The sequence below is a fragment of the Girardinichthys multiradiatus genome, chromosome 19, assembly GCF_021462225.1.
Source record: "Girardinichthys multiradiatus isolate DD_20200921_A chromosome 19, DD_fGirMul_XY1, whole genome shotgun sequence".
NCBI classification, from domain to species: Eukaryota; Metazoa; Chordata; class Actinopteri; order Cyprinodontiformes; family Goodeidae; genus Girardinichthys; species Girardinichthys multiradiatus.
The window spans coordinates 5,951,401-5,977,381 of NC_061811.1; the positions used below are offsets into that span (position 1 = coordinate 5,951,401).

General features: G+C 39.8%; 1 protein-coding gene across 1 annotated transcript in view; it reads right to left on the reverse strand.

Annotated features, from left to right (window-relative positions):
- Positions 1 to 1,997: 1,997 nt before the first annotated feature.
- Positions 1,998 to 25,981, reverse strand: part of htr1d (5-hydroxytryptamine (serotonin) receptor 1D, G protein-coupled) — a 59,010-nt gene continuing 35,026 nt past the window's right edge. The window contains exon 2 of the mRNA XM_047345621.1: positions 1,998 to 5,255. Within this exon, the coding sequence (XP_047201577.1) occupies positions 3,511 to 4,626 (1,116 nt within the window). The 5' untranslated portion in view covers positions 4,627 to 5,255 and the 3' untranslated portion in view covers positions 1,998 to 3,510. The remainder of the gene's footprint in view (positions 5,256 to 25,981) is intronic.

The window sequence follows — 25,981 nt, forward strand, 5'->3', positions numbered from 1 at the left end:
GTTTCTTTGTTTTTCATCATTTTGTATAATATTTCCTTTGGTGATCAAATAGCCAGTATGGTACACAGTCACAAGTTAGAATTCATTTCTGCTTAACTTGCCATCTTTAGTCTGGGTCCAGGCATTTACTAATTTTACTATAAGTGACTAAGTCCTTTCTGACTGAACAGCAGAGTAATGGGAGTTCTGGTGGGGGTTGGGAGTGGTTGTCATGTTGCTAATTCACAATTTTTTCCTCAAAGAGCCCATTTCCCTGTATCCATGTGTACCAGTAAAATGACAGAACCACTGCCCAGTGCAGGAAATGTGGGGAAACGCTTAGTGGGGATTCAAACAGATGTAAAACCACAACCAGGCTATATGTAAGTTGCTTATTTTGAAAGATCTAATTTTGACTTCTACCATCCAGTATTCTTAGTCCTTCTATCTTGCAGATACGGGAGCTTTAATGATCTTTTTCATTTCCTCTCAAACATCAGAGCACAAGTCTTTTAGATGGTCCACCAGGGTTGTACAGTGAATCGGCTCAGGAGCAATGCTAGCATCGAGACCAGTCTTCTTCCTTCCATCTGCCTCATAGGCTAAAACCTCCCAGCAATGCTTTTACATTTGTATTTTTTGACTACAGAAGGCTGCGATGGACTGGTGACCTGTCCAGGGTGTACCCCGCATCTCGCCCATAGACTGTTGGAGATAGGCACCAGCTTCCAATATGGAAGAAGCGGTAGAAAATGACTGACTGACTACAAAAGGTTACAAAGGCTTTTCTTCGGGTGTACTTGCTTTAAACTTTCCACGGAAGCCCAAGTTTTAAATCCCTGCTATGATTGATTAGGCGAGTTATAGTAGAGTTAAATGTTTGTATGTCTGCAGCGCTGATGGGAGAAATTGTTTGCCAATTTGGGAGATGAAAATGGCAGTCTGTACTGATTTTGATGCAAACGAATATCTTTAAGAATTATATCAAAATATCAACGGTTTTGACAATTCTGCTGTTAACAGTGATGCTGGTTTTCCATGAGCTTTCAGTTGCTGATAGCCCTGTTGGGTTGTTCTTGCACATACAGTAATTACCATCCATTCATCCATAGTCTATACCCACTTATCCTTGCAGGACATAGCTGTTGCCTATCTTCAGAGGTCATTGGGTGAGAGGTGGGATACACCCTGGAAAGGTAAGCCAGTCGATCACAGGGCATGTACCCTAATACCACAAAGCAGTGTCTGTTCATATTCAGCATTTTGATACACAAAGAAACAAGTAAACAAAAAAATGACGGTGACAGAAGAAAGGCTATTCAGTTGCCTGGAATTTATTTTCAGAAAACAATGTTAGAACTTTCTCTTTATTTCATGTTTTATTTATTTAGATTTTTTATTTCTCCTTTAAATAGACTCTATTTCTTTCATTCATCCACTCCCCTCAACACATGTTAAACATTAAAAAACATGGGAAAACATGTAAAGAGGGATCATTTGACCCACATGAATCTAAGCCCTGATTCTGACCAAAATGTGGCCCATAAAATATGGTCCATCGTAGCTTTAATTGGTTTCAGGGCTTACAGAAAAAATCAAGATTTTCTTACAAGTCCATTGCATCTCCCAGTAACATGATCCAACATGAATGCATCAAATAACAAGCACATAAAAATCCATTTAGATCAATAGTTGCTGTTAATGTAATACCCGGGACCATTTGTCCCTGCTGTGCTGCTTCAGCATGTTGTTACAGAAGAATTTTAGAGTGAAGTATTTGTTGCTACAACATGTACACACAGCTCAGTCAAACAAATTTATTTTCAAGCAAATCGAGCGTTTGTGGTCTCGCTTATTATTTTGCTCTGGCACAGGAAAATGTAGGTGCAACAGAATCCTGTAACACAGAGAGACAGTGAGAAAACATACATTTAATGGCTTTACATCTCTGCAGGATTCAGTCCTGATACGCTGTGTTCATTTTTTTCACACAGTCACACAAATCGTTGCGTGTTCCTCTTATCCAAGAACAACAAAAAACAGTTCCTGGCAGGTTTTAACCATTTGGATTTTAGTCTTTTGTGGTCCTTGAAGTGGCATTATAAAATATTTCTTCTTTGTTTTAAAAGATGCATGTTTTAGTCTTTATGATGGATTCACTGTGTGTATCCAAACACATCTGCAAAATAAAATCGCTCATTAACATCAGAAGGTCTTTGAAAGATGAAGATTTTATGTGTTTACAGGTACATGTCAATAAATAAATGTGTCAACGAAAATGTAATTTCACTAATTCAAAAATTAAAACTTAAATATAAGCTTCATTACACACAGACTAATATATTTTAAGGGTATATTTACTGTGATTCTGATGATTATGGCTTGCATCTAATGAAAACCCCAAACTCAGTTTCTTAATAAATTAGAATATTAAATAATTTTTAAAACAGAACGTTAATGTTTTGGCCAACTCAATCATAGGAAAGACTGCTGACTTGACATTGTGCCTGATGGCTAAAGAAAAATCCATCAACATGATAAGGCACGGGCAGTTTTAATTTTGAGGTACTGGAGTTTAAACTTCTTCTGTGAAATATCTGTTAATTATCCATGTCTTTATATTATTCAGTTTCTTTTATTTTCCAATCATCTTGGAAATAAACTAAACTAAACAGTTGTATAGCAGACAGTTTCTTACATCCTTCACCAGGAGGTTGAGCCTCAAAACATCAATGCCAAAAAAGCAAACCTTTCACAGAGTACTGTCCATCAAGAGTCTCCACACACAGACATATCCAGGACAAGGGCTACAACTGTCACATTCCTTGTACTAAACCACTCCTGAAACAAACACAATGTCAGAACTGTCTTACCTAGGCTAAGGAGAAAAGGACTGGGCTGTGGCTCACTGGTGTAAAGTTTTACCTTAAGATTAAAGTAAATTTAGGTTTTTGTTTGGACTTTGTACTGCCCACGCTGCCATAGGTACCAAGAGCTGCTTTAATGACCATGGTATCACTGTGCTTGATTGGTCAGCTAACTGGGTTAACCTGCAGCCCAAAGAGTCTATGGAGCATTGCGCTATTAAAGCAACATGGACCTTCTGAACACCTCAGCAGAACCACAGGCTAATAATCTACACATCATGCCACATTCATGTAATAATTCATGCAAAAGGAGCTCCAACCAAGTATGAGTGCATATACTGTACAGTGCATGAAGACTCTTCATGAGGCCCAAATGTTTTTGTTAAAATAAAACGTTTTATTGCTCTTATCTAATATGCTTTCTGAGAAACAGATTATGTGTTTTCATTATTTCTAAGTCAGAATCATCAGAATTAAGAGAAATAAATGCTGGAAATATGTAGCTCTTACTGAAATTTATCGATATAATTTTAGTTGTGAAATTAAATTACTGAAATAAATTCCTTTTTCGATGATATTTAAATTTATTGAGATATACTTGTACTACTTCTTCTGTTTGTCTCCTCATGTTCCAGAGGATGCCAGTCTAAACATACTGTACTTCCTAAAAGCTTCTTCTGCATTTGATGAGCTTTTGGAAGGCCTGCTTAAAGTCGTCATTGAATGCAGTGTAGATGACAGGGTTAATGAGCGAGTTTAGGTATCCCAGCCAGGTGAAGAGATCAAACAGCACGGGACTAAACCAGCACGTTGTACATATAGCATTGACAAGCGTGCTGACAAAAAATGGGAGCCAGCAGACGATGAATGCTCCCAGAATGATGCCCAGTGTCTTGGTGGCTTTTCTCTCCCGCGCTGCACACAGACGTTTCCTCTCCAGCACGTTGTCTGCCAGCTTCACTTTCACGCTGTTCATGAACAGAGGCGAGCCTCCCCCTCCACCCCCAACGCTTCCTGCCATGCCAGAGTGTAGGTGTGCTTCCTGGTGGGAGGCAGAATTAAGAGAACAGAGAGAAGAGCCTGCAGAGGTTTGGATGAGCTGCGCCGTGGTGAAGCGCTTCCCAGATGATGGAGTCTTGAAGATGCGAGAGCGGGCAGCAACGTAGATCCTGCCGTAGAGGATGATGAGAAGCATTGTGGGAACGTAGAAGGCACCAAAGGTGGAATATAAGGTGTAAGAGATCTTCTCTGTATTCACTACACACTCTTTCAGCTCCCCCTGTGCTTTGGCCTGCCGCCAGAAAAGAGGAGGCATGGAAATCGAAATAGAAATCACCCAAACAACCCCAACCATCATCCCTGCCCTGCGCATGGTGCGATGCTTTGAGTACTCCAGGGCATCTGTAATGGCCCAGTAGCGGTCCAGGGCAATAACACACAGGTGCAAAATGGACGCCGTGCAGAAGGTGATATCAGACGAGAGCCAGATGTCACATACAATCTGCCCCAGTGACCAGGTTTTTGTTACGGTATACACTATGCTTATGGGCATGACCAAGATCGACACCAGCAGGTCTGTGATGGCGAGTGATCCTATGAGGAAGTTGGCAGGTGTGTGGAGCTTCCTGGTCAGAAAGATGGTGGCTATGACAAAGGCGTTTGAGAGTGCCGTTACCAGGGTGACGACAGCTAACAGCACGTAGAGCGAGACCTGAAGGCTCAGGAGTGTGGCCTCACCCCAAGGTGGAGCTGTAGTGTTGTTACCTGTGATGTTGTCCATGATTTTAGTTCATAATCAAAGATCCTGATGATCTATGAGCTCCAACCATAGACTAAATTCACCATTTCACCTCATCGCTGTAGCTAAATCCTAATCTGTTTTCAGAAGATCTCATCCTCTACCAGCAGCCAGCTGAGAATGACACCTTCATGCTACGATTTTCCAATTTATCAGAGTCATAAATGGGCTTCTCGTTTTTTAACAAAGCCCAGTGAGGAGCTGAAAGTAGGAAGATGAGGATGACAGATGAAGAGGTTTACTTGTTTCACTTTAATCTTTTTTGCGAGGTCCACATGAAGTCATTTGATTTTAGGTCCAAACATCAGACTGTTTCGATGATGCTTTGAAGACAAAAACATCAGAATAACATGATTAATGTAAAAACTATTTCAGTTATAGAGCCTCATCATAAATAGCTGTTCGGTGTCCAGAGGGATTTTGAGCCATTATGCACAACTTCGCTGGAACGAGATGATAAGGAAAGCCTTTTCTGTTTCAGTTCGTGAACACAGAATTGGTGTTGGTTAATTTCTCCTCTACACTGCTCTGATTATCCAGGAAAGTTTCAGACGTAGTGTCCATAGGGATTACAATATGTAGAGTGACTTTAATCCAGTGCTGCATTAGTCCTGTAAATGAAACAAAGAGAAACAAAAAAGGAAATATTAGACATTGTTTTCTATTCCCATTATCTGATCTTTCATTTTTATGCATAAATACAAACAGAAATAAATCACCTACAGTGCTGCAGAAGAGTATGTAATAGTTTTGTGTCACACATAATTGTTTTAATTCATAAAATAAATGTTAATTTCAGAGAGCAAAACAGAAGTTTTCATATGATGGTTTCATTTATTAAGTAAAAAAAACAACCCGACCCTACCTTATGTGAATAAAGTAATCACCCCTTAAAAAATCTAGAATTCACTGTGATTAATAACATTTTTTGGAAAACTGAATTCGATTTTACTTGCCACACCTAGGCAGCACAGCAGGTCTGGCAGATCACTGACAGACTTATAAAATGAAGAAATCACTTAAATGGAACCTGGTTATCAACACAAAGTAGTCTAAAAGATTTAAAAAGCAACACATTATGCCCGGATCTACAGAAATTCAAGAAAATATTAAAAACAAAGTCATTGCCGTCTATCAGTCTAGAAAATCCAGTGAACCATGTGAGAGTCATTATCTCCAAATGTATAAAACATGGAACAATGTGGAACATTCCCAGAAATGGCCAAACAAAATTCCTCCAAAAGCTCATCAACATCTCATCCATCAGGTCACAAAAGAATCCCGACCAAAATCTAGAGCTCTGCAGGCTTGGGGAAATATTCTGTGGACTGATGAGACAAAAGTAAAACTTTTTTTCCCTCACGGTTCTCCCTGCAGGTGGTGGGCCCACTGGGGGATGGTCTCTCGTTCGGGCTTGGCCTGGCCGGGTCCTGCGAGGAGCAACCCAGCCACCAGGCGCTCTCCGATGAGTCCCGACCCCAGGCCTGGCTCCAGGGTGGGACCCCGGCTCCACCGTACTGGGCGACGTCACATGCCTTGATTTTGTAGTCGTCATGAGGGGTTCTTGAACCGCTCTTTGTCTGACCTGTCACCTAGAGCCTGTTTGCCATGGGAGACCCTACCAGGGGCATTTAAGCCCCAGACAACATAGCCTCTAGGATCATTCGAGCACTCAAACCCCTCCACCACGTTAAGGTGGCGGTTCAAGGAGTAGATTTTGTAGATCTACTACAAGCTGAAGGAGTCCTATCGGCTGTGGTTAGCTTGTGGGACTCCAGGCAGACTGGGGTGGTGGTCCCCCTACATAAGAAGGGTGACCGGAGTATGTGCTCCAACTACAGGGGAATCACACTCCTCAGCCTCCCTGGTAAGGCCTACGCCAGGGTATTGGAGAGGAGAGTCCGGCCGATAGTCGAACCCCGGCTTCAGGAGAAGCAGTGTGGTTTTCGTCCCGGCCGTGGAACACTGGACCAGCTCTATACCCTCTACAGGGTACTCGAGGGTTCATGGGAGTTTGCCCAACCAGTCCACATGTGTTTTGTGGACCTGGAGAAGGCATTCAACTGTGTCCCTCGTGATGCCCTGTGGGGGGTGCTCCAGGAGTATGGAATCGGGGGCCCTTTATTAGGGGCCATCCGGTCCATGTACGAGCGGAGCAGGAGTTTGGTTCGCATTGCCGGCACTAAGTCGGACCTGTTCCTGGTGCATGTTGGACTCCGGCAGGGCTGCCCTTTGTCACCGGTCCTGTTCATAACTTTTATGGACAGGATTTCTAGGTGCAGCCAAGGGCCGGAGGGGGTCTGGTTTGGGGACCAGAGGATTTCGTCTCTTCTTTTTGCAGATGACGTGGTCCTGCTGGCCCCCTCTAGCCAAGACCTACAGCATGCACTGGGGCGGTTCGCAGCCGAGTGTGAAGCGGCTGGGATGAGAATCAGCTCCTCCAAGTCCGAGGCCATGGGTCTCGACCGGAAAAGGGTGGCTTGTCCTCTTCAGGTTGGAGGGGAGTTCCTGCCTCAAGTGGAGGAGTTTAAGTATCATGGGGTCTTGTTCATGAGTGAAGAATGGAGCGGGAGATCGACAGACGGATCGGTGCGGCTGCCACAGTAATGGGGGCGCTGTGCCGGTCCGTTGTGGTGAAGAGAGAGCTGAGCCGAAAAGTGAAGCTCTCGATTTACCGGTCGGTCTACGTTCCTACCCTCACCTATGGCCATGAACTTTGGGTCATGACCGAAAGAACGAGATCCCGGATACAAGCGGTGGAAATTAGCTTCCTCCGTAGGGTGGCCGAGCACTCCCTTAGAGACAGGGTGAGGAGCTTGGCCATCCGGGAGGGGCTCGGATTAGAGCCGCTACTCCTCCACATCGAGAGGAGTCAGTTGAGGTGGCTCGTGCATCCATACCGGATGCCTCCTGGACGCCTTCCTCGGGAGGTGTTCCAGGCACGTCCCACCGGAAGGAGGACCAGGGGACGGCCCAGGCCACGCTGGAGGAACTATGTCTCTTGGCTGGAACGCCTTGGGCTCCCCCTGGAGGAGCTGGAGGAGGTGTCTGGGGAGAGGGACGTCTGGGCGTCTCTGCTGAGTCTGCTGTCCCTGCAACCCGGTCCCGGATAAAGCGGAAGACGACGAGTACGAGTACGAGTACTACAAAATCCCACAGGACACATCCAGCCATCAGTTTGTGACCTCCAGCTCAAGCTCACTTGGATTCTGCTGCAGGACAGTGATCTAAAGCACACTAGCAAGTCCACTTCTGAATGATTTAAAAAACAAAACAGAATGAAGGTTTTGAAGTGGCCTAGTCCAAATCTGGACTAAGATGTTGTGATCAAAACAATTCTGCAAAGAGGAGTAGGCTAAAGAGTCTCCACACTGAAAAATACAGATTGTCAGTGATCCACACACTTGATGGCAGTTGTTGCCATCAAAGGTTGAAGGGTCATTTAGAGGCATGTTGGTTTGAATAACTTTTTTCACTTCATAAATAAGATTATATTTTGAAAACATCTTTTTGTTTTTACACTTTGTTGTCTTTGTCTATGATACTTGTCAGATGAAAACTCTACACATAGTTTTCCACAGCACTAAATGCATTTAGACTAAAATAAGCATTATGAAATTAACATTATATAAAGTATATTACAGTGCATGTACTGTATCTTCTGTTTTCCCTGTACAAACGTTCTCTGAACAGAGTAGAAAATGTGTTTTATGTCTGCCATTAAATCAAAACTCTATAACTGGTATAAAGTTTTCTTCTAGGAGTGTTATTATTTTATACATCAATGAGCTGTAAAGTGATTAAATATGAAAAACAGCTGCAACGTGCTGTTTGCTGCAGTAACTAAAATGTTTTCCCATGTACACATTCTTTCACTATGTTTGTTTGTGATTGTACTGCTCAAATCCCCTCCATTAGCTAAAGTGTTTACTGACTTCTTCCTTTTGAAGGGGGCTATTTTGCTTTGAATGTGACAGCAAATGAGCATCTAACCATTTTAATAAGCAGGATATTAAAGCTTCTTGATATTTTGGGTATAATAATTTGTAAACAGTTTAACAAATTTATATTTAATTAACCTTTATTTAACCAGTTAATCCCACTGAGATAAACAGATCTCTTTTACAATAGAGACCTGGACAGCAGCAGAGTAACATTACTAAAAAGTATAAAGAAATAAAATTTACGTTGAAAACATTGGTCAAAAAAACACGTGGTGAAAAGCAATGATTTCAACAGAGCTTTAAACCTATTCAGTGTCACCAGAGCTTTAAGTAGAAGATCAGTTTGAAGTTGATTCCAAGTATTGGGAGCTGAAAAACCGTAGTGTGTGCAGTGATGATTTAGGGGTCCAGAGAAATAAATCTGAGTGACCCATGCCACACACCATTGAGGATCCAGGGACATTGAACAGAAGCATTCATATAGACCACATCACCACAGTCAATTACAGATAAAAAAAATTGTTTCCACCAATTTCTGCTTTACAGCTCAAGAAAAGCAAGAAAATCCCAATAAAAGATTCAGTTTTCTTAAAATATACTAAATATGTTCCTTAAAAGTCAAGTGATCATCAGTTAAAAACCCTAGATATTTAAAACTAGATACAAAATCAATTTGTTGATTGTTTCTTATTAAAAGTTTTAATTGGAAAGTGCTGATCTGCAGATCTTGAAATGCTGAAAAACACATTTTGTTTTATCAGCATTTATGACAACATGCAAACTATAAAGTTGTTCTTGTATTCTATCAAAGGCAGATTGTAGATACTGGTCATCAATCAGGTTTATGACATTTTTATTTTCTTCATTGTGGTTTAATACATTGCCTTAAAAAAGTATTCACAGCCCTTTAACGTTTTCACAATTTGCAACAGACACACGGTTCAACATACTATGTTTGGATTTTTTGTGAACACAACACTAAGTGGTGCATAATTATGAACTAGAAGGAAACTTATCAAAGATTTTTAAGGATTTTTTTACAAATAAAAATCGGAAAAGTATATGCAATTGCATGTACCCCCCTCCCCCGTACTCTGATACCCCAAAATAAAACTTGCAAACAGTTGGCTTAGATGTCCCCTTAGTAGTAAACAGTTTCCACATGTGTGCAATTTAACCAGTATTTATCTATCTATAAGTTGTCAACTCCACAAATCTGACTAATGAAAGTTGAGTTGTAGGATGAGAGGCATTGTTGCAGGACAACCAGAGTTCCATTGGCAGTTTGCTACAAGCCATGCAGAAGACACAGCAAACATGTGGAAGAAGATACTCTGCTCAGACGAGACTAAACAGAACTTTTTGGCACACATACAAACCACTATGCATGATACATAGCAAGTAAGGCACATAACCCTGAAAACATGATCTCCAGGGTGATAGCAGCGTCATGCTGTGGGGATGCTTTTCTTCAGCTGGGACAGGGAAGCTTCTATAAAGTTGCTGGAAAGACAGTTGGAGCTAAATACAAAGCCTCCAGTCCAGACTGGGGTGGAGGTTCACCTTACAGCAGGACAACAGGTGTAAATATACTGCTGGAGCTACAATGTATTAGTTCAGACCAATCGGATGGAGCTTTGGCTATTTGCAAAGAATTTACGGCAAAAACATCCCCCACACCTTTTATTTGGAAACAATGTGAAAACATGCAAAATTTTCCTTCCACTTTTCAGTTCTTTGCTACTTTGTGTTGGTCTGTCACTTAAAGTAACAAACTAAATTAAAGTCTGTCGTTTTGACGTGATCAAATTTCAAAATGTTCAAGGGGTATGAACCAAAAAAACATCCTTGAGCTGAACATGGCAACAGGAGCTCATTATGGAGGCTCTGGTGTTTGTCTTAGGTCCTTCCAAATACAAATAGCCTTTTTGTTTTTATTTTAGGGGTTTGAGAGAGCAAAGACAAGATTTTATTCAGCAAGACACAAGACAGGAGGATATCTGAGTTAATGGTCTCCTTGCTCACTGGATCTCAACTATTCTAACCGATTTTCTGACAGAAATTAGTCCTGAAGCTTTAAATAGACATAACGTAATCCATACTTGAATTAAATGTGTAAATACATACAGTGGTTAATTTTAAACCATGACTGGAATAAAGAAACGTCCTCTGGTCAGACATTTTAGGAGGTCTTCTGACCAATCAATCAGCCACTGTTTACCAGTTTCCCTCATATCAGTTCTGGCTGGTAATTGTCAGGCCAAACCACGAAAAATCAAATGAAAGAAATGCACCAAAACTAAAAACTTAAGCTTTTTTTTGGGTCTGTGAACACATAAAAACACAGCATTTTCTTTGGTCCAATTTGTTTTGGAATATTTTATGATCTCAGAGTAACCAAAGAAGCACTTTTACACCATTTGATCAGTTTCAATAAGGAAAGCAGACACATTTTTAGGACTACGCTTAATCTTTGTAAGTTAAGACAGATATTTCTACTAAATGACCTAAATCTGATAGTTCGCTAAACGACTTTAATCAGACTGAATTGAATTCATTGGACTGAAAATGAACATGGACTGAAGATAACCGACAGAACCTATGTTTGACTAAGACCTGTTTGCTTTGCGTATTAAGCGCTCTGTGATGACTTTCGGTTGGCTTTTATGGAGCAAAATTAATTGAAATTCATTAACTATATATAATGCTACAGCTGTGCAAGAACATTGACAAAAATCCATATTAACTGTATTGCTGTACAAATCATTAGATGTATGTAATGATTCTTAAAGAACCTTTAGCAGAGTTTAAAAGCATAAAATAGTCTCACCTACTGTAAGCTAAATATTTAGATGTAGAAATCATAAATTCAAGGCCTCTTCAGACCACATGATTTACATGAAAAATGACTCGGTCCCTGTTGTGTGCTCCATGGCATTTAAATGGCTGCTGGTTGTTCCCAGCAAAGACCTGTGTGTGCTGCTAGGCAGCGAGGAAAAGGCCACCGGGTAATGATTAAAGCAATGCAGGCAAATGCAATACTGACATCAAAATACACTTCAACACACTTACTTACTGCACTAAAGCTTAGCTACAAATTCAAAAGAAATTTATAGAGCATAATATTCTTTTAAACCACAGGCACCGTGTGGCACGGTTATTTATCCATGAAGGACCCATCCAGGAATATTAGACCCCTGCCAGTGTTTTAAACAGTTACACACTTCTGAACAAAATCCTAAAACTGGAGAAACAATTGGAAGGATTTGTATTTCACCCTGCGGGATTGTAAACAGGTTGTAAGTAGAGTTTTCAAATTAAAAAAGAAGCAACAGGAGCAAGAGATAAAACAAAGGCTATGGGCAAATTATTGAAAACTACATTTAAATTAATGCAGACTGTTTATCTATAAGATTTATGACCGTAGCCCTAAGATCCCTAAAACACAACTAAAAGAGTAAACCAAAAAGACTCTGTAGGGAGCAGCCTCACTGTTCTGGATGATCACTTTAAACACGGTTTTGAAAATGCTTGATGCAAGTGTTTTCTTTAGGCTGGTGGTGTCAGGACGTGACATTTTGGACTTTGTGTTTTGTTTTGTTTACTGATTATCATATTTCTCCAGCCCCTCTGGTTAGGTTGTGTTTACTTATTGTTTACATTTTGTTTGTGTACATCCTAGTCCTTGTGTTCTCTGCTTCCCTTCCTGTCTGTTCAGTCTGTGTGGTGTCAGGTTTCATTACTCTGTAATCTGGTTTGCTTTATGGGTTCCTTGTTCGTTCTTAGGTTTGGTGTTTCTTATGTTCCCTTCAGTTTCTCAGTTTCCTTCAGTTCATGTTTATCCCTGATTCTTATGCTTTATTTTTATCTTTGTTTATAGTTTTGTTTGAGGTCTGCTCGGTGTCTTGTTAATTACTTGTATTAGGTTAACCTGTTCCCTCTGCCTTCCTGCCTCCTTGCCTCACCTGTCCTTAGTTCCTTTGATTACCTGCCTTTGTTTTCTCTCTGCATATTAGTTGGTGTGTTTCATTATGTTTTTGTGGGTTCCTTGCGTTACAACTCGACCCTTTATCCTCGTCCCTGCCTTGAGTCTCCATGTTCCTGCAGTGTCTGCAATATAAGTGTTTGGATCTCGACCCTATTCAGTACCTGCAGTATTTTTGTTACGTTTTGACTTTTTTGATTAAAGCTGAGACTGCCTTTTTGAAATGCTGCTTCCAAGCTCTTGTCTGCGCTTCGGTCCACTCCAAAACCCCATTGTGACAGGTGGCAACATTACTCCATGTGGTGAAAATGGCTTTACGAAGAGCATCTACAATCTGGAACCAATGTCCAAGTTTGTAAACCTCCATTACCATTTACCACCAATTGTTTTCAAAAACCCACAGTCCAAAGACATGCCTGTTAATTGGTAACTCTAATTTGCCCTTAGGTGTATGAATGAGTGTGTGCATGGTTGTTTGTGTGTTGCCCTGCGATGGACTGGTGACCTTTCCAGGGTGAACCCCGCCTCTCGCCCATAGACTGCTGGAGATAGGCACCAGCTCCCCCGTGACCCACTATGGAATAAGCGGTAGAAAATAACTGACTGACTGTTTTCAAAAATACTTAAATAGTGGAAACAAGGAAACAAGGACGTTACTCCCCTGGAAAAGGTCCTTTGGAAGATAGAAATTGCAAACTGCAGTGCCTGAAGACCCAGTCATCACAGAAGAGGACTTTCAGAAAAAACGAATGCCCGCTGAACATTTTCACATAGCCAGCCACAATTTGATGCCCCTGCACAGCCTAAAGCTCCTTTGTTCTGTTGAGAGAAAAGGGTCCCAGATCATGATGGAGCCTCCTCCACTGTGCTGTGCAGCAAAAAAATATCCAGTGAAATCTCCTTGTAATGCCATTTACTTTGAAACCATCAGGTCCGTCCAGATAAATTTTTTTTTTCTCATGAGAGAATAAAACATTCTTCCACCTTTCAATGTCCCGCCTTTGGTCGTTACCTTGCAGTTAAACAAACTTTTTTGTGGCATAAGAGGAGTTGTGACTTCTGCCCAGTGATAACAAGATATTTCTGTATGTAAGACTTACTTTTGCCCAGTGACAACAGATATTTTTATATTTCTACATATGTAAATAAACCTCAAAAGTAGAAAAACAGGAAGTGTCGAAAAGTCAGCTGAATGGGTGTCAGACGGCTCCAGATATGAAATCAGACAGTCGATTAAAATTTATGTTTTTTCATGTACAAGTATACGCCTGGCTTTTGAATAAAGACTGCTGTTCTTGGGGAAGTAATCAGAAGTTTTGGAAGTTTCAGAAGGATTCGGACGATCTTCTCCCTGTATAGGCATCTAAAGACTGCAGTCTCCGTGTTTCTTTTATTACTTTGTTTTTTATTAATAACAGTATAGGAGGTCTTAGCTTTACCAAACAAACGAGCATGCAGGAGTTTAGGGATAACTCCAACATTTTTGGTGATCCCGACGTGATTTGGGAAAAGCGACGACTTTCGGCTAAATCAGAACTTCACCAAAAGACTCTGACACCGGGGTACCCCCGCACTTCTTACGAGGTAAGCAGAAACCTGTTTAAACGAACACTGCACTTTTGGCATTGTCGATAGGCCTAAATTCTTGGTGTCAGATGTCTGAGTAAGTGAAATGTTCTGCTAAATTTAACACGTGTAAAGTAATGCATTATGGTACTGTAAAAGGGTTAGATTCCCGGTGAAATAAGGGTTTGAGTCCCGTAGTTGGAAGATACTACAAATTTTGTTTCCAGAGTTTGGCAACTCTACATGTTTTCTGACAAGAATTCATGATTTTGCTGGGTTGAAGTCCCTTATAGTGTGGGAAACTATAAAGAACAGAAGGTTAGAGTCCTTCTGTGGGGTTCAAGTCCCCATAAACCAGTAAAAGAAGGTTTGAGTCCTTAAAATAGGGTTAAAGTCCCTAGGTTGTGCATTGTATTCTGGAGTCAGAAAGCTAAGACCAGGCAAAAAACACAAAGGTTTGAATGCTGTGTTTTATTTGAGTTCTGTCTCAATAAAACCAGATTACAGATGTGGTAAAACTTAAAAACACATAGTCAAAAGTCCCGTGAAGCTATGAGCAGGCTGTGAGCCTGTGAGATCAGTAACAGTCAGAGTGTGAGTGTGAGTTATAAATAACATTTGTAACAAGACCAGCATGATAACCTATGAGCTGAATCGGATAATTCAGCAAGACTAGTTGGAAACTGGAGTGCATTTAGTGCACTCCAGTAATAGATAGAAGTTGCATAAAACATAAACACATTTTCCTTGGTAAAACAAACCTTTAAAATGAGAATGGAAAAAATTGGGTTATTTTTGAAGGTAAGAAAGATTCTGATTGGACGGTGGTACCACACAAAAATTAAATTAGTCTCATGTTTCCTAAAAGACTCTGCATAGAAAAGGCCTTCAGAACCGTGGAGTTATTTTCCACCACAGTACCAAATTTTTTTAGCATGCTTTTTCTTTATTTTAAAACAGATCTGTGTTTTTGTTTGTTTTTGGCTTTTTAGTATAATGTTTGTCTGAAGCTTCTCATGAACTGTGTTAGGAGCAAATATGATCTGAGGTAAATTAGGAGCTGTGAACTAGTGTTTTTTAAATCTGATTATTGTCTAAGCAGAAATAATACACCAACAGGTCTGGGGATATTCAGCCAATCCTTCAAGAGAGCTAACACCATTGTTCAATGCAGTAGTACTCAACCTGTGGTTCCTGGACTCCTGAAGCCCGCAAGCCATAGATTTTGGGTCCATAAAATTATAATATTTAATTAAAGGTAGACCGATTACCTATTAAAATAGATCTAAGCCAATGATGAGTTCCAGTCATTTGGTGGCTTTGAAATGCAATAATACTCAAAATTTCTACTCTGGGGACACAGATTGGGGTTGAAGAGTTTTGTTTTGGAACCAAGGTTAGGATTTTTATAACGGAATAAAGATAAGTAAAATCCTTTATTTTAGGAAAAGAAAAAGAAATAAAGGCTCTCTCAACACTAAAGAGGATGGTTGGCTCAAACTCCAGTCTCCTTGTTTGATTTCTTAGGGTTTAAAGATTAAAAGAATACATAGGAGTACAAAGGTACACAGGGTAGTTTCAGATTACTAAATCATAAAATATTGGAACATTTATCAGCATTTGGATTATTAAAGAACGGTTCTAGTAATAATTTTCTCCCCAACTTTCAAAATTTAAATAGCCAAATTAAGGAAAATTATGTCTTCCCTTTGAAACACTATGTGGAAAAAGTCCAGTTTGGAGTCAAGCTTCTTATCTTAATTTCTGATTAAGTCAAACACTGCAGTTTTTGTTTTGTTTGGGTATAACATGAAAATGTCAACGCCGGCTTAAAATACTTCTTTGTATTTAACCTGAGCAGAGAAATTCTTGAATGCAGCTGCGATCAAATTGGGCCAAACAAAAAGAGAACTATAACAATAACTCTTGGGGTTGTAGTTATTATTATTACAGAGTTACGGTACAAAGAATTGGCAAAAGGTTTCAGCATCAGTGAATTTGGATTCATTTAAGAGAAAACTGTTGCTGTGCTTCTAAATACTTTGAGATCTTTTTCGACTATGTGCACTCATCTTAAAAAAGGATCCTGAAGATTGTCATAACAAAATTAATCAATTATAGCATTAAAAGATATGGCTGAGAAAACATATTCTGAAAAGAGATTGTTAAAAATTTCTTTGAATTCTTGAAGTTTCAAATTTGGCCATTTGTCTGTCTTTGATGTTTTTTTGTTTGTTTTGTTGGCATGAATTTTTGTTTATATGTTGCATGACACAATAATTCCATATTTGGCTCAGATTGTGTGCATTCTTGATTTTTCCTCTTTGAGAGAAGTTAAATTTCAACTCTGTGAAACGACCTTGGCAAAGAGATGCAGCTGCCTGAAAACAAAGATAACACTTCTGCAAACAGCAGAAGCCTGTCTCTGCTGAGAGATGAAGATTGTAACTCTACCCTGCATGTCTCAAACTCAAGGTCCGCGGGCCAAAACCGGCCCCCAGAAGTTTAGTGATTCTCTAGAAGTTGAGCCTTTTGATATGGTGATTGTGTGCTTGAATGTTATTTTGTCAATCAATAAGCAGTTTTGTCTACATTCTGCCACAATCTACCTTTTGAAAATGTTTTGAATCTTGCTCTTTATGTAAAAAAAAAAAGAAAAATTGGCTAAAGTCTGCAGACAAAAAATGAACCTGGATTGAAGCTCTAACTATGTTTATTTAATCTGAGATCCTCTCCAAATGCAACAGTATATGTCAGTCTACATGAGATACTAACAACTTCACCTACTGGTATAATATAAAGATCTGATTGAATATGTTAAACAAACAATGATGAAAGTTTTTCAACAGGTGATGTTCATCCAGGAAGAAGACAGTGTTCCTAGGAAATGCAGCTCATTCATTAACAATCAATTTTTCTCCTATAGGTGGAAGTTTTGCTGACTAATCATAGGCTGGATCTATGAAACATTATGAGCACAGAACAAATGACCAAGGTTCTGACTGACTTATGAACCTCACTGACCTGACAATGATAACATGACACCCAACAGATAACACCTTTAAGGTGGATCCCACTAAGACCACCTTATTGATTCTTGGTGAATAAAAAAAAAAGAATTGAAGCGTTCAAAACAGACCTGGTGGAAACAAAAGGGGTTATGAGGAAACAATGTGCATTTTAAGAATAATAGAAGTCAAATTATGTTCAAATTTTTGCAAATAAAATTACTCTGACAGAGAAATAAGTAAGTATTGTGTGAATGTGTATGAATGGGAATAACTGATTTCATTGTAATACATCTTTGAGGGACTTTAAAAGCGCTAATAAAGGTCTGATGTTCTGATGATCTTTGCCAAATTTATATCTTAATAAGGTTTCCAGAATCTTTTCCAAAAAATCATATAAAGATAGCAAAGGTTCTACCTGTATTAAAAATACTGATAACCATAAGAAAGTTTATAAACCCGTCTTCAATTTTTCTACCTGTATTAAAAATACTGATAACCATAAGAAAGTTTATAGACCCGTCTTCAATTTTTCACAATTCTTTTACAAACAGGTTATTTAAACTTTCATGTGGCCAAATGTCTGTGTTTGACTTTCTGTTTTTGTAAAATAAATGTCTGTTTCATGTTATGTAAAAATTAGAGTCCTCAACAGCATCATAATAATATTAGGTCAGTTCTCTATAGTAAAACAAAAAGATTTTAACAGACGTTTAGACTTTTTCCAGTCAGGTTCAAAATGATTGAATTAGACTCAAACTTAACACAAGATGAAATAAACCTTAACAGAATTACTGGACTGGACTGAAATAGAGAAAACTTGAGTTAATTGAAACAAACGTTAGTTACTTGAACTAAATACAAAGCTGACTGAAACTGTATGTTGTATCTATAAAACTGGGTAAGACAAACTAATTATAAAATATAATATGCCCTTCATTTTTTATGTTCATCACTGAGTGAGTTTTTTATTTTTTAATAAGAACTAGACCAAGCACTATTTAAATTAATAGCAGCTACCAAAAATAGTGATCTCATTTTTAAATGTAATAAGGACTTACTTTATAAAAAAATAAAATAAAGTCCCCAATAAAATAAAATCCACAGATGGGTGGACACCCGTCTTATAGCCCATACTGACACCCCTGAGGAGGACCAAGGCAGCGTGGGCACAGCAGATCCCATGTTGCCTGAACACAGCAACCTCCTAAACCACAGCTCTCCTTTTTGGCATGTGGACAAATGCTTCAGCATGAACAATATTTTTACAGCCAGTTGCAGAGGCATATGCTGACATCTACTGGGGACTGTTGACCGAACCTCCAAGCAGCATCTTCTCAGTGTATCAGCTGTGGAAACCCTGGATTCAAAGTCTCTGCCCCTACACCTCTCCGCCTGACCCGCCCCATGTCACTCTGTTCTATGACCGTTGTCACACAGAATGGTACCAGATTTGTTTAATGAAACAGTAGAAGGTAGGACATGGTTTATTTCATCCAAAAATATTTATGTGGCTCTTGAGGGTGTGGCTACAACAGTTGATTTAACACCTGACCAAGCAGAATAATATTTACTGTCAGATGAAGCTGTTCCTCATGTTTCTCTTTCTTTGCATCCTGAGCATCAAGCTAAGGAATTGGGAGGAGTGGTAAAGCGCTCTCTGGCAGCTGGGGACTGGCAGGACACCTCAGTCACCAACTTAAGTTTGGTTACAGAGTTCTCAAAACAGGTTCCAGAGAAACTAACTGAGGGACCCCACCCAACCACGTCCGAAGCTGAGTGGATCCTGCTGAAGGTGATCCAAAGGAAGTGGTCAGAACCCAGGTGGACCGGTTCATTCCAGGTCACAGAAAGAACTTCACATGCGGTGAGACTCAAGGGTAAAGGAGACACCTGGTACCACTGGAGTCAGTGTACAGCGACAGACGCTCCGCAGAGATCCCTCGCTGAGGTCCAGGAAAACATGAGAGAGAACACGACAACAGAAGAGCCACCTTCTCACCCTACAGAAGGAGCAGAATAATCCCCTAGGGGTGAGGAGAAGTCATCATACCCATAGGTTAGTCTACACCTTGGGTTCAACAATCTGCAAAAGTATTCATACCCACATAGGGGCAGAATAATCCCCTGGTATGAATCCCAGGCTCCAGGTCAGTCTACACCTGTGAGTTGAAGACAGGACAGCATACAGCAGAAGAGGCGGTAGTGATTGAGCTTCCCTCTCACATGGTGGTTGTAGCTGCTCTCCCACCCAGAACAGAACTGAACTAAAAAACTTTATATTTTTCTATTTACAGGATTTGTTCGCTCATTGTATATTCCAGGACTTGTAGTAAGTATTTTGATGAAAGTATGAGCCAAAAGGCAAAAACCCTACCCCATAGGGGTTGGATTTTGGTAGGTTCATGCATTATTTCCTTTTTTATTATTACATTGATTTTAAAAATAACCTGTGGGGCATTTTAGGGTGAAGTCATTATTAATACTTCAAAAGGGGGAAATTGCTGGAAAATATTCCTGCTATGCTTATAGGATTGGTATGGCTATGCTTAAGTATGTTTAATAATGTGTGAAATAAAATGTATTGTGTAATTTAGAGGAGATCTGCTAACAGGCTCCTGTGTGTGTTAGACTTAGATAACTTCTGCCCAGTGATAACAAAATATTTCTATATGTAAGACTTACTTCTGCCCAGTGACAACAGATATTTTTATATTTCTACATATGTAAATAAAGGTCAAAAGTAGAAAAACAGGAAGTGTCGAAAAGTCAGCTGAATGGGTGTCAGACAGCTCCAGATATGAAATCAGACAGTCGATTAAAATTTATGTTTTTTCATGTACAAGTATACGCCTGGCTTTTGAATAAAGACTGCTGTTCTTGGGGAAGTAATCAGAAGTTTCGGAAGTTTCAGAAGGATTCGGACGATCTTCTCCCTGTACAGCCATCTAAAGACTGCAGTCTCTGTGTTTCTTTTATTACTTTGTTTTTTATTAATAACAGTATAGGAGGTCTTAGCTTTACCAAACAAACGAGCATGCAGGAGTTTAGGGATAACTCCAACACCCGCCTTGACCAACTAACCCTCATCTTCCCTTATATCTATAACAAGACTCTGGAGCTGTGTGAGTTTCCCTCCGCTTTAAATGCTCCACCATCATCCTAAACCCCAAGAAACACACCATCCAGGGATTAAATGACTACAGGCCTGTTGCTCTGACGTCTGTTGTCATGAAATCCTTTAAGCATCTAATGCTGAAACATCTGAAGGACATCACAGGCCCCCTGCTGGACCCCCTGCACAATTGCCTGCAGTTTGCTTACCGGGCAAACAGGTCGGCAGAGGATGCAATCAACATGGGTCTACGCTTTATCCTGCACCACGTCGAATCACCAATGAATCACCAGCTTCCTGACTGACTGGCAGCTGCAGGTAAGGCTGGGAAGCATCTTCTTCTGCTCAAGAACCATCAACACCGACACTACCCAGGGCTGTCTTCTCTCCCCACTCCTCTTCTTCCTGTACATAAACAACTGCACCTCATCGGACCCGTCTGTGAAACTCCTAAACTCCTAAACTTTGTAGATGACGCCACTGTCAATGGTCTGATAAAGGACAATGACAAGGCGGCATACAGACAGGAGATAGATAGGCTGGTCCACTGGTGTGGTCAAAACCACCTAGAGCTAAACCCACTGAAGACAGTCGAGATGACAATGGACTTCTGGAGAAACCCCCCGCCACTGCCTTCCCTCACCATCCTCAACAACACTATCGATTGTAAATCACGTCCGGTGCCAAGGAACCCGCCTTTCACGGGACCTGAGATGTCCTCACCTCACCTTGTGTGCACACACACAAGCTTGGCCATTAAAGATTGATTCTGAGTCTTTTATTTTTGCTTTTATGACACATACTTTTGTATGGTTATTGTACCTCAGTCAGCATCAGTAAGAGTTATACAGACACTCCATAGGATTCTCTAGCAATGTTTTTGGGTCTAGCATTTGACTTTTTTGTTATGTAATCCTCGGGATCTTTAAAGAAACTTAAAATAACTGTTTTCACTGAGTCAGCAGTGGAGTAATCCCTGTGCAGCTCAACAATCCCTCCAGCAAAAGACAGAAAGCATTTTTGCCTTTGCCATCAGGGGGTCAGAACAATGTGACTGCCTGACACAAAATAACACGCAAGCTGATTGCAACTTTTCAAGGCTAATTGTGATAAACTTTTGATCAGATGACGACCAGCGGGACTTAATTTTATTTTTCAGTAATTTGTCTAATCTGCATGTTTTGTCTCTTGCTCTTGTTTTGGTCTTTTTCCTCTTTGAAGCTTAATTTTCAACTTTGTTATGATCCACCAGCACAAAATAAGAAAACTTGCGGTTTGTTTAGATTTTTGATCAGAAAAGTATCGTGTACCGATAATCCATCAAAACATGATATCTTTAGCTGCTGACAGGTGAAGAATCAACACAGCTCACACAGTATGACTTACCGCCATGCTTGATTGCATCAGAAGAGACTGGTAAGTGTCTGTTAAGAGGCCTCAGTGTTGTATTATTGAATTGACGGCATGGTCAGCAAGCAATAAAATTATTGTGGAGAGCTCAGACTCGATCAGCCTCTTGATCTTGTTTCAAGCAGCTGTCCTGTAATGATTCCAGTGTGTAGTGTTTTCCTGCACGCGCACACATGCTTCTACATTAGCATGTTTGACAAAAACTGATTAAACTGTTTGGTCATCTGTCAAAGAGAAGAAAGACAAGGCTTATCTTCAAATGGTTTGGCCCACAGCAGAACTAGCTGATGAGGTTCTTAATGAATGGACGAGAGGAAAAGATTTATCAATCAAGAGCATGCCTTGGCTAAAATGGGCTGGATGCTGCCCGTGTAAAATATGTTACAGCTGCATCTGGCTTTTGAAATTGAAGATCTAATACAGTGAGGCATTGCTCAAACCTCCACAGCATAACAATCATGGAAAAGCAGGATTTAAGCAGAAAACAAGCCAACAAAAAACAGAGCTAAAGCATGCGCACAATCCCTGCCTGGATACATTTACCACAAATCCAAATTATTAATTTCAAGGCCATACTGATGCTTTAGGGAGTGCAGCAGCCTGGTTGTTGGTCTGGGTGAAACAGTAATACCCTCTGAACCCATCAGGCCCCGGTGGAGATAGGATAATTGATTTATCATAGAGGAGACAGAGCCATCCGCTGTCCACTAATGGCCGGTGTTTACTAAAGTGTGCTGTAAATTGTGGAATAAATGTGCTCTGAGTTTCTGTGCCTTGATAAGAGTGGGGAATGGGGGGTTGGGAAGATGGAAGTCCAAATCTCAGACCATGAAGCTCTGACCTTTGGCAGGGCTGGATGGTGGGGTTAAGAGGTGAATGTTAAAATAAAGCAGCATTAAGGTTGCTACAGCTAAAAAGATCATCTGTCCGTCCGTCCGTCCGTCCGTCCGTCCGTCTGTCAGTCTGTTGATGGGCTCATCAAAGCTATCTGTACTAATAAACTAATTTATAACATGTTAAAACTGTCACAACTGAGGGACTAAGGTTGGTTTCAGTATTGTGGGTAGCTGGGGTTGAATACATTGCAGAAGTCATTAGTGGGAGATAAAGTGCTATGCCATTTTTGTCACATTTAAATGTTTTAGATCAATATAAAAATACTAATATCAGACAAAGACAACCTGACTAATTCCAATTTGCAGTTTTTAAATCCAAACCAATGAAAAAGTCATTCCCTTGAACCAAACAAGTGGTTGTACCACTGTTGGCGGTTATAACTGGCTCTCATTGTGCTTCACTGGAGTCCCAAAACCTTAGAAATTGCTTTGAAAGTGTTTCCAGACTGATAGACATAAATGACTTTGCCTTGTCACCTGATCTTGAATTTCTTTAGCTCAGATCATGATGTGTTACTTTTTGAGATATTTTAGCCTACTTCATGTTGTCAGACAGGTTCTATTCAAATAATTTCATGATTCTAAAGGACTGGGGGTGGCTTGTGACACTGAACAAAACAAATTTGGTTGATCATGGTTAAGTCATGATTTAACCACAGGGGATGAATATATTTATACATAGGGCCTGGTTGGTTTGGGTCATTTGAAAACTGCTTTTCTTATTAGATTATCTCTGTCAGGTATTAAAGTTTGTTTGAAAAAGAGAAGAAATCTATAAGAGAATAAATAGATTATCATGGTAATTGCACACGTAACTAATTTAGGAGGCATGCCAGGAAAAAGTGTTTTCTCTACTTATATCACAGCTATTAACATGTGGAGCGCTAACAGCTGCAGGATTTAAAAGCATCATGAAGACTAAAGATAAATTTCCAATGAGGAGAGCAAGATCGTGAGATGTAGAATTTAAATTTTAAGCATTGCTCGGCCAAGAATATGATGCTATAGTGAATTAATCTAAAAACGTAATGGTATGAAGAGACTTCTGACACACATTTTAGACATAATGCTGATGCCAATGCCATCATTTCGATATCCATATCATATCGGGTTTATGATGGAAATGTTTTAGAGGAAACCTAAGATGGAGCTTTTCCTCAACAAACGCTCCAGGTTGGTCTGGTGTGAATCAAAGGATGAACTTCTGGAAAAGCACCCAACAATTCAATTCAATTCAATTCAGTTTTATTTATATAGCGCCAATTCACAACACATGTTGTCTCAAGGCACTTCATAACAGTCAGGTACATACATTCCAATTAATCCTAACAATTGAACAGTGATCGGAGTTAGTTTTTTATTCAAATTGGATAAAAAGTTTTTCTATCTAAGGAAACCCAGCAGATTGCATCCAGTCAGTGACTTGCAGCATTCACTCCTCCTGGATGAGCATGTAGAGACAGTGGACAGTCACTGGTGTTGACTTTGCAGCAATCCCTCATACTGAGCATGCATGTAGCGACAGTGGAGAGGAAAAACTCCCTTTTAACAGGAAGAAACCTCCAGCAGAACCAGAACCAGGCTCAGTGTGAGTGGCCATCTGCCACGACTGACTGGGGGTTTGAGAGAACAGAGCAGAGACACAAAGAGAACAAAGAAGCATTGATCCAGAAGTACTTTCTATGAGAAGGAAAAGTAAATGTTAATGGATGTAGCTCCTTTAGTCGTTTCACCTAGAAAGTTTATTGTTAAGTACGGTGGAGGACCTGCCATGTTGTGGGCCTATTTCTGGGGAATCATAAACACTTTTAACTTAAACAACAGAGAATTTTAAATAAAAATCTACTAGAAAACTGAAAATGTGCTGCTGTCACTGGCTCTTTCAGTACAATAATGACCCAAAGCATATGTAAAAATCAACAAAGGCATAGTTCACCAGACACAAATTCAACCTTTTTCCATGGTCATCTTAGTCCCCACACTTAGGTTCTATTGAAACTTGTGGGCTGAGCTGAAAATAAGGGAAAGAGCCTCAGAGGACCCAAGACTCAACCATAAATACTGTACAAAGAAGAACTGTCAAAGATCTCTCTGTCTCTGGATTTTTCAACCTTGTAAAATGTTAGAGGAGAAGACTAAAATCAAATGTTTGGGAGACGCAGAGAGTGTTGACAGCATAGGTGTCAATAATTGTGCCGTCATTAATTTAATTAAAAACATTCATTTCTTAACATGGGATTTTTTTGTCTGCATCTATTTACATTTGTAGATATGGATTAATAGTAGTGAATGACATAATGTCCACATAACGGCACTAAACACACTAACAGCAACAACACATGGCTCTGAGAAATAATAGAAGACTTTTTTTAGAATGTTGAGCACAACAAATGCCTACATGTCATGCTGCCTATTAAAAGATTAATCTCATCAGTATTTCTGAGGTTTACATGTTCTTGACACGCTGTAGCGAACATGTTGTAGTCAAGCTGCGTGGGCTGTAGATATAAAATCAAACGTACACCACATGGCATATCTGGACCAGCAGCTGTTTATAGTAAAAAGAGGTACAGAACAATCAGTTCCTACAGGTAAAGCCATTGGAGGAGGCTAAACACGTTTCTGGGGATTTATGGAGAGTAATTCCACACCTAGAAAATAAACTGCAGGCAGAGTGAAAGGTGGTGAAATTAACTAGTGGTAAACTGACTGTATTTAGCTCAAACCTCAGCATTCATTATAAAGGGTCAAAGGGATCATATCAGCTCCTCTGTAAGCTGATATGAAAGGAACAGATTGCTGAAAACAAGACAGATTGTTCCTAATTGAAAGTCCTGCTGTTTCTAAAAGTGGGAGCAATCATGATGTCTTTGGTTAAAACCAGAATAATTGAGCTTCTGATATTTTTGTTAGCTTATTAATATTAAAAACAACATTTAGATCTTACTGACTGATTACAGAAGAATATACCAACGAACGAATGGTTGAAGGTTTTATATCTGAAAGGACATTAAACATCAGACTGCAGTAAGTAATTGTAACCAAGGATGATGTCTGTCCTCTGTTCATTACACTTAATTTCCAACCAAAACCTTTTGTACCCTTTGAACGTTTTCACATTTTATCATGCTATACCACAAACAATACTGCGTTTTGTTGGTATTTGATGTGATAGATCAGTTCAAAGTAGCACTTAATTGTGAATTTAGTAAAGGTAAAAGTTTTTACTGTTATAGCCCTAAAACTGAGCAATAATTTACCAATTCATGTAAGATCTGCTCATAATTTTGAGACTTTTAAGGTGCTTTTAAATACTCTACTGTCTCTACTATTTGGCCTTTGAATTAAATAGAGCTGGAACTATTTCTATTTTTTACCTTATTTCATTGTTTTAAACTACTGAATTGGGTATT